The 12,562-nt window shown below is 30.7% G+C and overlaps 1 protein-coding gene across 2 annotated transcripts in view; it reads right to left on the bottom strand.

Moving 5' to 3' along the window:
• The window catches only part of Hfm1 (helicase for meiosis 1), an 82,987-nt gene that overhangs the window by 43,530 nt on the left and 26,895 nt on the right, over positions 1-12,562 (bottom strand). For both annotated transcript variants that reach the window (XM_076861969.1, XM_076861971.1), the window contains exons 13-18: positions 9,157-9,200; positions 8,951-9,052; positions 8,406-8,551; positions 7,024-7,118; positions 6,203-6,336; positions 3,687-3,734 (exon numbers count right to left, since the gene is read on the bottom strand). In XM_076861969.1, the coding sequence (XP_076718084.1) occupies positions 3,687-3,734; positions 6,203-6,336; positions 7,024-7,118; positions 8,406-8,551; positions 8,951-9,052; positions 9,157-9,200 (569 nt within the window). The remainder of the gene's footprint in view (positions 1-3,686; positions 3,735-6,202; positions 6,337-7,023; positions 7,119-8,405; positions 8,552-8,950; positions 9,053-9,156; positions 9,201-12,562) is intronic.

Raw genomic sequence — 12,562 nt, 5'->3', positions numbered from 1 at the left:
TTTCCTTTTTGCTCTCTAGCTTCTGCATATGAATAAAAATATATGACCTTTTGACTTTCTAAATTCAGCTTTAACATGAAGCTTTAGGGGAATTTTAACTGGTATATATTTTTTCTTTTTTTCACTATTCTACCTTCTATTATTTTTATTTTATTACTTTTTATTTCTTTACTTTTATTATTTTAAATTTTAATTATAACTTAATAGGATTTCCCTCTTTACTCTTCCATTGTCTCATTTTCCCTTTTTAGTTTATTGTGTAATTGTTTGCCAGATTTTTTGTGTAGTTATTGGTGTTATTGTTGATGCCTACTGTTTTTATACATCTGTTTTGTTTTATGTTATGTGTATTACTGTTACTAGTTTTCTTCCTTCTGAGTGGAGCAGGATATCAAGCCTACTGCTTCAAGCAGGTTGGGTGAGTGCTCTATATAACCTTAGCACAGTTGAGAAGAAAAGCACTTTATTCTAGTCACAACCTAGTCCCACCTAAACTTTGGCAGATACTTCAACTTTGAGAACAGGGGAGATAAATACCCCCAGCTGATGACCCAGTCCCAAGTAAACATATAGTGCTATGGGGGCTCTAAGTTCTTTCCTGGATACTAGATCCCCTGGCCCCAAAGTAGGGGCAGAGAGAAATAACATAACTGTCGTAGACACTGTAACTATGAGGGATCGCACCCTAGGCACTCCTATCCTTGCACACAACACATTATGAGTGCATACATTAAAAAAAGAAAAAAAAAACTGAAAGATCACAGATAAATAACCTAATGATGCATCTTAAGATCCTAGAAAATCTTAAATCAGTGGAAGAAAAGAGAAAATAAAAATCAGAGCAGAAATTAATGAAATAGACACAGAAAGAACAATACAACAGATCATTGAAAGAAAAAAATTGGTTCTTTGATAAACAAGATTGACAACTCTTAGCCAAACTAACCAAAAGAAAGAAAGAAGACCCAAATAAATAAAATTAGAAACAAAAGAGGGATATTACATCAGATACTACTGAAATCCATACTCTCGTTAAAGACTATTTAAAAAAATCACATTCTGATAAAATGGAAACTATAGAATGGACAAATGTCTAGAAAAATTGAATGTTAAAAACCTAAACAGATCAATTACAAACAATGAGATTGAACTTCCCAACAAAGAAAAGCCCAGGAATGGATAGATTCACTGCTAAAATTCACCAAACTTTTAATGAAGAACTGACACCAGTGTTCCTGAAACTATTCCATGAGTCAGAAAGGGAAAGAACTCTTCCAAACTCCTACTATAAAGTAATATTACCCTGCTACCAAAAACTAAAAAAGGGTACAACAACAAAAAAGAAAATTGTAGACCAATATTCTTGATGATCATAGATGCAAAGATTCTGAATAAAATACTTGCAAATCAAAGTCAAGAACACATTAAAAAGATCATATACCACGATCAAGTTGATTTGACTCCCAGGGTGCAAGGACAGTTTAACATATACAATTAATGAATATAACACCAGACAAAATCATGAACAAAATCAAATGATCATCTCAATAGAGGCTGAAAAAGCCCTTAATAAAATTCAACATACCTTCATGAGAAAAAAGACATATAAAGAAACTAGTTATAGAAGGATCACATCTCAACATTTTAAAGACTATATATAACAAATGTATAGCAAATATCATACTGAATGGGGAAAAACTGAAAGCATTTCCTCTAAAACAGGAATAAGACAAGAATCCACCTACTGTCATCACTCCTATTGAAATTTTAGCCAGAGCAATAAGGCAAGAGAAAAAAAATGAGAAGCATACAGGTAGGAAAGGAAGAAGTCCTTTGCAGATGATATGAGTCTATCCTTAGAAGACCTAAAGAGTCAATCAACCAAAAGACTGTTAGAACTGATAAATGAATTCAGCAAAGAAACAGCATACAAAATTAACATTAAAATATTTTTAGCTTTTCCATACACCAATAACAAACTCACTAAGAAAGAAATCAAGAAAAAAATTAAAAAAAACAAAATTAGGAATAAACCTAACCAAGAAAGTGAAAGACCTCTACAATAAAAAATTATGTAAAACTAATGAAAGAAATCAAAGAAGACACTAAAAGATGGGGGAAAAACCTCTTATGTTCATGGATTGAGAATTCTCAGTGTTAAAATGACTCTACCACCAAAAGCAACTTACTGATTTATTGATATCCCCATCAAAATACCATGATATTTTTCAGAGAACTAAAAAAAAAAAGTCCTAAAAATCATAAGAGAACACAAAAAAACCCAAATAACCAAAGCAGAACTGCGCAAAAAGAGCAATGCTGGAGGCACTGGTTCTTTGAAAGGATAAATAAGATTGACAACTCTTAGCCAAACTAACTAAAAGAAAGAAAAAAAAAAGACCCAAATAAATAAAATTAGAGACAAAAGGGGTACCACAAAACCTGATTTCAAAATATACTACAGAGTCACAGTAACAAAAACAGCATAATACAGATATAAAAACAGACACATAGACCAATGGAATAGAATAGAGAACCCAGAAATAAATTCATGTGTATATAGTCTTCTGACTCTTGACAAAGGTGCCAAAAACATGTTGGGGAAAAGATAGCCTCTCAAACAAATGGTGTTGGGAAAACAGGTTATCCATCTGTAGAAGACTGAAATAGATTATTTTCTCTCACCTTATATATATAAAAAAATCAACTCAAAGTGGATCAAAGACCTTAATAAAAGACCTGAAACCTTTGACTTTTTAATCTATTAGGAGAAATACTTCAGGATATTGACACAGGCAATAACTTCCTGAATAGAACTCACGTAACTCAGGAAATAAAAGCAAGAACTGACAAATGAGATTACATCAAATTAAAAGGCTTTTGGCACAGCAAAAGAAACAATATAGTAAAGAGACAATCTACCTAATGAGAGAAAAATTTTGCCAGCTACTAATGGCAGAGAACAGTTATTCAGAATATATAAAGGACTTAAAAGACAAAAGAACAAGTAATCCAATTAAAATGAGCAAACTATCTAAATAGACATTTCTCAAAAGTAGTACAAAAAGGAATACAATAAATACATGAAAAATGTTCAACAACTTTAATCATCAGGGAAATGCAAATAAAAATTCCCTTCAATAACATCTTACCTCAGTCAGAATGACTGTCATCAAAACAAAAACAAACAAAATATAACAAATGCTGGCAAGGTTCTGCAGAAAAACCAGAATAGTATTCAGCCATAAAATATGAAATTATACCACTATGTTAAGTGAAATAAAGCAGACACAGAAACATAAGTATCACATGTTTTCTCTTACACGTGAAAACCTTAAAAAAAAAAATCCTGAAAGGAGAAGAAGAACTATTAGGGGAAAGAGGAGGAGACGGGGGAGGGTAAAAGAGGGCAGTAGGAAGGATGGATATGATTAAAACACGATCTATGCATATGTGGAAATGTCACAGTAAAATCCATTAATCTGTACAATTAATGAGTTAATTTTTATAATAAATAAGAAGGAAAAAGTATCTTTGCCAAGCTTTATTTGTGTGAAAAAAGTATTATTTTTCTAGACAAGTTTATTTTTAAAAAATTATTTAAAAAATCCTTAACTGTAATAATAACTGATGTTTTTCATTAAAATATTTAGAATATATATTTTATAGAAGGAAGTACATCTAACCTTGTAATTTTGCTTCAATTCCATCTTTGTTCAATCCAGATGTAAAACCTGTATAAGTCATGAAAATATATAAAAAATAAAATGAGTTTAATTCATCTTTATAGTCTCAATTTATACTCCACTTAACTAGAAAAGAGCATCTAATTAAATCTTATATAGGAAAAAAGAAAACAGCTTGTTAAGTTCAAACAAGGCTTAAATATCTATAGAACACAACCACTATTTGAAATCCTTTCATATCAATTGGCTCTCTTTTGCTTATTATATTATGTAAAAGTGATCAGAAATATTATATTTTAAAAGGAATGATGAGAACAGACTTCTAATGTTTATGAATAATAAATTTCTGTCAAGTGATGAATATTTTCTAGTGGACTTTCATTATAAAATAGATGTGCCTATGAAAAAATGTTTGATAATACTATCACTTTAGAAAACTGCTATATACTGAAGTTGAAACTACACATACTCTATAATAGTAATTTCACTCTTAGGCATGTTTGTATATAAGGGTATCAAAGGACATATAACAAAGTTGATAGAGGCATTATTTAAAAATTTTTATATTTATTTTTTAGTTTTAGGTGGACACAACATCTTCACTTTTTATTTTAATGTTGTGTTGAGGATCGAACCCAGTACCCCGCGCATGCCAGGCAAGCGCGCTACCGCTTGAGCCACATCTGCAGCCTTATAATGGCATTATTTAACTAAGAATTTTCTTTTATCAAAAAATTCCTTAAGAAAGTGAAAAGTCAAGCCTGATTGTGAGAAGACATTTAATACATATATTTGGCAAATAACTCATCCAGAGTATGTCAAGAACTCCTCTGTATTAATCATAAATATACAAACAATTGAAGTAAAAATGGATGAAAGACTTGAAAGGACATTTCACAAAAATAGCATATCTAAATGCCCAATAAGCATATGAAAAGATCCTCATGCTAATATTTGTCTTAGAAATACAAAATAAAATCACAAAGAAACCACTACACACACACACACACACACAAGAATGACTGAAATAAAACCAATCACTGACAAGAACGTAAACCAGGATGTAAAGCAACTAGAATTCGGCAACTAGATTTTTTTTTTGGTAGTGCTAGGGATTCAACCCAGGGCCTCCAGGGCCTTCTGCATGCTAGACAACTGCTCTACCACTGAAGTACCCATCCAGGTTCTTTTCAGGTGAATGGGATATCACTATGTTGCCCCAGCTGGCCCTGAACTTGTGCAAGGCTCAAGTGATACTCATACATTAGCCTCTCATGTAGCTGGAACTACAGATCGCTTTACCTTGCTAGACTTAGAATTCTTACACATTGTTGCTGAAAGTGTAAATTAACTCAACTGCTTTGGAAAATTACTGTATTTGAGGGTATCTACTAAAGCTAAACATGGTTAATAAGTCTACCTGATTTACTCCCAAGTATATACTTGAGAAAAATGAATGTCTTATCCATCAAAAGACTTGTAGAAGAATATTCATAGTAGTTTTATTCATTATAGTAAAAAATTGAAAATGACCCACATGTCCTTCAAAAAGAAAATGGATGCTTAAATTGTGGTATATTCATACAACTGGATATTTAATAACAACAAAGTGCAAATTACTACTAAAAATTCAATAATATGAATAAATTTCATAAACAATATGTTGAACAAAAGAAACTAGAGCTAAAAAGAGTAAATACCATACATATGTATACACACATATGCCTACATTGATATGAAGTTCAAGAATAGACAAAACTAACTAACCTATGGTGAAAGAACAGTATTTACTTCTGGGTGTATAGATACTAACCAAATCAGCATGAGGGAACCTCTGGGAAATTCTTTGTATCTTGATCTGGGCAGTGGTTTTGTGTGTGTGTGTGTGTACACATGTAAAATTTCACTGACATTGATATTAAAGATTTGTACATTTTATCGTATATTAGTAATAACTCAATATAAAAAGGAACTGCAATATATATGTATGTAAATTAAAAAATAACTACAAAAATAAAGTGATCATGAGAAGGAAAAATGCAAATTAAAGCACATCGTTATTCACACATAATATTTTAAAAAATATACAACTATACACCCTTAAGGTAAGGCTGAAGAAATAGAAGGAATATGGCATTCTCAAACACTGCTGTAGCTATGAAAATTGAAAACCAGTCACAAATTCAGAATAAGAAAATAGCTAAACACTAAGTACAGAAAAAAAAACTGTAACTTATTTTAAATTACTTTAGGCATTTTTGCTATTTCTACTAGAATTGAATTTTTTCTACTATATCTGTTTTTAAAGGCATTGATTTCAAAGGTTATTAAAAGACTAGAAGTAAAACAGATAAAAGTTTTCTCACTTTTTTCTACTTTTGCTTCTAAACATATTTATGATGCTGTTACCTTTTATTACCTTTTAGTTTCTGGAATCTATTCAGTAACTTATTAATCTAAACAGAGTCACAGCAGGATTTTAAAAAGTACTACTTTTCTAGGTCAAAGTAACAAACCATAATGAGATGGGTTTTTCAAGGCTCTGATATAAAGCAAAGTTGATCGTATCCATTCCAAAGCAATATTCACATCTGTGATGGTATGCAATACTATCTCTGCATTTAAATGTTCAATAAGATGTCTGTGCAAACTAATGGGGGAAAAAAACACCTCTGCATTACTAATATTTATTTCAGTACTATAACTCTTACTTTTTAAACTTTTATAATATATAATATACTCATTGCTACATTAATAATTCATGAAAGACAATTTAATTTCAAAAACTGTAAGAAAACCTTAAGTCAGTTCAACTCTTAAACATTTTTACATTTCTCTTTACTTCATTGGTCTAGAAGGCAAACTATTACTTAAGAAAGTGTATACGTGTGGTGGTGGGGGGAGAAAATATTCTATTTTCCCCAAGAAAAAATATATCAAATACTCTACTAAAAAGTCCCAGATTATCTCTCTTATTATTATTATTAATTAAAATTTTAAAGATATAAAAATATTTCCACTTACTACAAATTAGTAATTATAAATGTATATAATTTAGTATGTAAATTATAATGATAATTAGTAAGAACTTACTATAAGGTAGGCCTTTTATAACAAGGATACATGTTACCATATGCTAATAAACATCACTTAGTAAAATTATTCTATTATCTTTTTTAAAAAAACTATTAAATTTCTTAAAATAACACAAACATTCTAATTAAATTATTAAAAATTTTCTGAAAAATAGCCTTAAAACTAAAAATTTCCTTTTAATATATTAAAAGAAAATACTTGTATTAGTATTATTATCTTTTTTGGAATTTTTCTGTATTACCTGCTTTCTACAGTGTCACTACAAGCTAACATTTGAATGTACTTCTCTCTTGTATTTAACCGAGTCATAATAACTGCTGTAGCTGTAGAGTCAAACTAGAAATAAACAAACATCACATAGGTAAATTCAGTAAAGAAGGACATATTGTGGCAACAGTCCTTTTATTTTCTCTCTCTGTCTCTCTCTCTCTTTTTTGTAGTTGTAGATGGACAAGAATGCTTTTATTTCTTTATGCAGTGCTGAGGATCGAACCCAGTGCTGCACCCATGTTAGGCAAGCACTCTACCACTGAGCCAAAGCCTCAGACCTGCACCAGTCCTTTTAATACTTCAAGACTTTAAATTTTATATTAAAGAGTTTCTTACCCTTTTGTCTTAAATAACAAGTTAAAAGGCCTAAAAAATGCTTCTGAATTTAAATGTTAAATTTAATTTTAAAACCTTCCAAGAGTATGAATGTAAATGCCACTTTAGTTTCAGTGTAACAAAATTTTAAATCAATGTTAAAATCAAAGTAAACTTCAGTAACTAGGTAAAAGTTTGTTTTTTTTTGTTTTTTGTGGCGGGGTACCAAGGATTAAACTCAGGGGCACTTAACCACTGAGCCATATTCCCAGTCCTATTTTGTACTTTATTTAGAGACAGAGTCTCACTGAGTTGCTTAGCACCTTGCTTTTGTTGAGGCTGGATCCTCCTGCCTCAGCCTCCCGAGCTGCTGGGTTTACAGGTGTGCGCCACCGTGCCCAGCTAGGTAAAAGTTTTAAGATTTGATGTAGTTTACACATAATCTAATTTATCCTACATAATTATAAATATGTATAACTTAATATTTTGACATTCTTTGATAAGATATTCTTCCTGAATGTTGCCTTAGTAACCTATATGAATGACTTCTTCAATCAAGTATTTGTCAGAATAGGGTAAGTTCTGAAATGTATATAAGCTGACTTTTAATTGTTACAATGCCTGGGGACACTACTGGAATTTAGTGTTAGAACCCAGGAATGTTCTATAATGCACATGACAACCCTATACAATGAAAAACTTACTCATCCCAAATGCTAAAAACATCCCTAGATTAAGAATAAAACAAAACAGAACTCCCAAAACTCAAAACCAAAAATCCTTCAACAGTATATTCATTCATAATTCTATCCCTTCATTAACCAATGGAAATTGAGAGACCATGGGAGTTTGAGGAGAGGTCTGATATATCCCAGTTAGTGAGGGTTGTTTTAATTCTATTCCTTCATTAAAGTAGATTTTCTGAGTTACATAACTTTCAACTTTAATTATGAAAAGCTACTAAAAATTACACAAAACAGTTTTTATTTTGCCATGTCTCTAATACAAGTTATGAAAAGTAAAATTACTGTTACTTACTTGAGGACGACCAGCTCTACCGATCATTTGTAGAATATCTGTTTCACTGTATTCTTCAAACATCCCTCCAGCATAATGCATTGTAGATTTTATAACTACTAGGTGAGCAGGCAAGTTTACTCCCATAGCTAAAGTACTGGTAGTAACTGCATCAGATTAAGGATTATTAATCTCAAGCCTTACAATTTTTTTCACTCCAGGAAGACATTTTCTTATAAAAGACATCGCTATAAATGCAATAAGACTCATTCACAAAAAAATTTCAAAGAGGAATAAAATAATAAAATTTTAATCTAAACTAATAACACATGCTAAAACCAAAAAATTATTAAACTTTTACTTCTCAAATTGTACTTCATTCAATAACATGATAAAAAACTAAAAACATTGCTAAGAATTTACCACAGCATGCACAAACATAGGTAGTTACTTAATTTTAGCTTCTTAAAAGAAAAGCAGAAGCAAATTTAAGATTTTACCTTTTTCTCTTAAAAATAATTTTTCAAAATAATTTATAATATGGGTAAGAAATACATTCTACTTACAAAGAACTGGTAGATCTCCAGTAGTAAAAGCTCTTTCAACTACTTTTCTATCTGACAGCTCCATGCCAGCATGATGATAAGCAACACCATGTATTAGGATATCTATAATAAAAATATGACACCTGTCAGTTACTGTTAATATTTCATCAATTGACTCATTTTGTCTATATTTGAAAATGTTATTCAAAAATTATCTCTAAACCTACCTCTCAGTTTTGAATCTCTTATGGAATATGCATACTTCTGTAACCTATTTTAAAATATCATAAAATTATTGAGTTATTCCTATTAACATCAGAAAATTCTAAAAGTTTCTTAATTATTTTGAAACTTACAAATATAAAAGAGTTTTCATAATATTATCTGAAAACTATCTTTAAACAGAATAGACTACATAACATTCATATTTAGAAGTCCCTAATTTATTAGCTAAAACACTACAGTTCCCTTTCAAACCCACAGGGGGGGAAAACATTATAAATATTTATTATGTTCATGGATCAGAATATGAAAGTCTATATTCATAATTTGCCTAAAATATATTTGTAAGAAATAACAAGTTTTAAAATTCTGCTATATTACCAATAAGTAAACCAAAAAGACTGAAATAAAAAAAATGTTTTTTATTGTGCTCTGAGATATGTCATGTAAAGAAAACCAGGAAAACATTAAAACAGAAGTTAATAAAGTTTCTTAATAATTTAAAAAGCAATTCTTGTGCTTTCAAAGATTCTGGAGTTTGGTAGGTTTGATTCTTGAACATGTCTAAAATCTCCCAAACTGGTGTTTTTCCATTTCCTTGTTGCAGACATGAAAGTAAGAAACATTATTTTATAATACTTGTGATTTTTTCAAAAGAATTCACAATGGAATGAAGAGAAGTCAAGTGGAAAGGGCAATATACTATTAAACCTAAACTATTTTTTCTATAATACACAGGTATTACAGAAATGTTGCTTAATTTAATTATCAGAGTAAAATGATAAGAAAATTGATTCCCATACGTTGAAACTTAAATTAAGAAATTGAAGCTGATAGGCTGAGGATTTAGATTGGTGGTAGTGCATTTGCCTAGCATAAAATGAGGCCCTGGGTTTGATTCACAGCACCAATAGGAAAAAAAAAAAAAACAAGAAGAAGAAAGAAAAAGAAGGAAGGAAGGAATAAATTGAATCTAGGAAGTAATATGCCTAATTTCTTTTTTTTATAGATCTTATTGACTTTTATTTGTAATTCATACATCAAGGCAGGCTTCAGTCTACAAAATAAAACAGAAGCTCCAACTGGGCAAGAGCAGAGCAGTGCGTTTGTGAAATGGGAACAAGGAAATGGAATAATATGGGGGAAAGAGCACTGATGGGTTAACATCAAGTTGCTTCAGGTTAGTTTTTTTTTTTTTTAATAGGGGTTAAATCAGAGAGGACTTCCTTATTACTAACTCAGGTAGACTGTTTTCAGTGGTCTGTTTGTGGATCTATTTGCTTCCTTAAAGTTTTAATTTGAGTCTGTGGCATTTATTTTTTCATTTTTAAAATTTTTTTTCTTCTTTTTCTTTTATTTTTATTTTTATTTTTTTATTGGTTGTTCAAAACATTACAAAGCTCTTGACATATCATATTTCATACATTAGATTCAAGTGGGTTATGAACTCCCATTTTTACCCCAATACAGACTGCAGAATCACATCAGTTACACATGCACATTTTTACATAATGCCATATTAGTAACTGTTGTATTCTGCTACCTTTCTTATCCTGAGGGGGGATAGTAGAGAATATGCCTAATTTCTAACAACTAGAAAAAGTGGTACTGTTATTCAAATCTGCGTTTCTACCTTCATGCTAGTTCTAATACCAGTATTTTATTGACAAAAAAACCACAAGAATTTAAAAAGAGATAAAGAAAGAAAAAAAAATGAGGGACAAAGAATGAAGAAAAACAAGAGTTGAAAGAGAAATTTTCCTTGAGTAACTAGGCAAAAGTGGGGAATGATAAAGGAATTTAGATACTGCATATGCGCCTGTTTAAGAAAACGATTACCTGAAACAAAATTAATAATCTGTGCAGGAATTAGGGAAAAATAGAAAGGATGCAATGTAGTGGCAAAGGGACAGACTGGTAATTTGGAAGCTGATCTGACCCAAAAGCCAAAATTAATAATAAGAAGCTTGGGGCTGGGGATGTGGCTCAAGCGGTAGCATGCTCGCCTGGCATGCGTGCGGCCCGGGTTCGATCCTCAGCACCACATACAAACAAAGATGTTGTATCCGCCAAAAACTAAAAAATAAATATTAAAAACTTCTCTCTCTTTCTCTAAAAAAAAAATAAGAAGAAGCCAATATTCATTAAGTAGTAATCAAGTGCTAGTACTCACTAAGACCTGCCAAGATTCAGGGGTAAATAAGATGAACATAAAGTCCCCCTTTCCTCAAGAAGGTTATAATCTAAGTTAAACAAATGTTTTAATAACAATTGAATAAAAGGATATTTATTACAATTATAATAAGTGCTATGAAAAAAGTACAGGGTACTTATAAAAGTGAATAAAGGGAAATTGAAGATTATAGAAAACTGATATTAATGATATGACCTAAAGAATAAATAGGAGTTAGGTAAAACAATACCAAGAAAAGAAAACATGATGCCTGACAGCCCTGGCTATAGCAGTTTAATATATTCACAGAATAGAGAGTCTTATATGGCTAGATATGAGTATAGAAAAAAACATGGTCAAGATGAGTCTGAAAATAGTTAGGCATCACATTATATAGAGTACTGCAAACCATATTAAGGATTTAGGATTTTATATTAATAACAAGACAGAGCTATTATAAAGATTTTTGATGGGAAACTGACATGATATGGAGTTTTAAGCTCCATATCATGCATCTTTTGAGAATCATATATGGTAGTTATAACTACAGAAACAAATTAGCTTTGCTGGTTTGCAGACAGATTTGGCATAGTACTCATCACTTTGGGTAGAAAGAGATGTTCTTTCCAAACAGATGAATGTATGTAACACTGTAAAATGTTGATTTCTACAATTGTTTAACCAGTTTTATTTTTATACAGTATTAATGACCTAAGTTATTTTGCTATCCCATTTTTGTAAATCAAATGAAATTATCAAAGAGGATTCTATCAGTAGATATTTTGTACTTATGTATATATGCTGTCGAAATAAAAATAATAAATGATAAAGATTGGGGGGAAAGAATGAGCCTCAAGCAGACCCCTCTACAATGTCAAAATTTAAGAATTGGGTAGTATTATGGTTTAGATATAAGATGTCCCCCCAAAGATCCTATGTTAACGCAGGAATGTTAAGAGGTAAAGTGATTGAATTGACTGAGAATTGAATTGATTGAGAATCAGTGTCCTGTAAAGCAGGAAGAAAACTGGTAGAAGATGATCATGGAAGAGCAGAATCCAGTGTGGTAAAATAAGGTAGATGTGATCAAATATGTTAGAGATTCATGAGAAATTACTTGGCAAGGTTTTTAGTGAAAGATAACAAAAGATACTGGATTCAAAGTGGATGAAAAAATAAAGACAGCAATATGGATAGCTTTATCTTTCAAGAAATTCAGTTATGAAAGAAAGATACAA

This window comes from Callospermophilus lateralis, chromosome 7 (assembly GCF_048772815.1).
Source record: "Callospermophilus lateralis isolate mCalLat2 chromosome 7, mCalLat2.hap1, whole genome shotgun sequence".
In the NCBI taxonomy this organism is placed as follows: Eukaryota; Metazoa; Chordata; class Mammalia; order Rodentia; family Sciuridae; genus Callospermophilus; species Callospermophilus lateralis.
The sequence above is the reverse complement of the archived record's forward strand: the minus strand, read 5'-3'. Positions and strand labels throughout refer to the sequence as shown.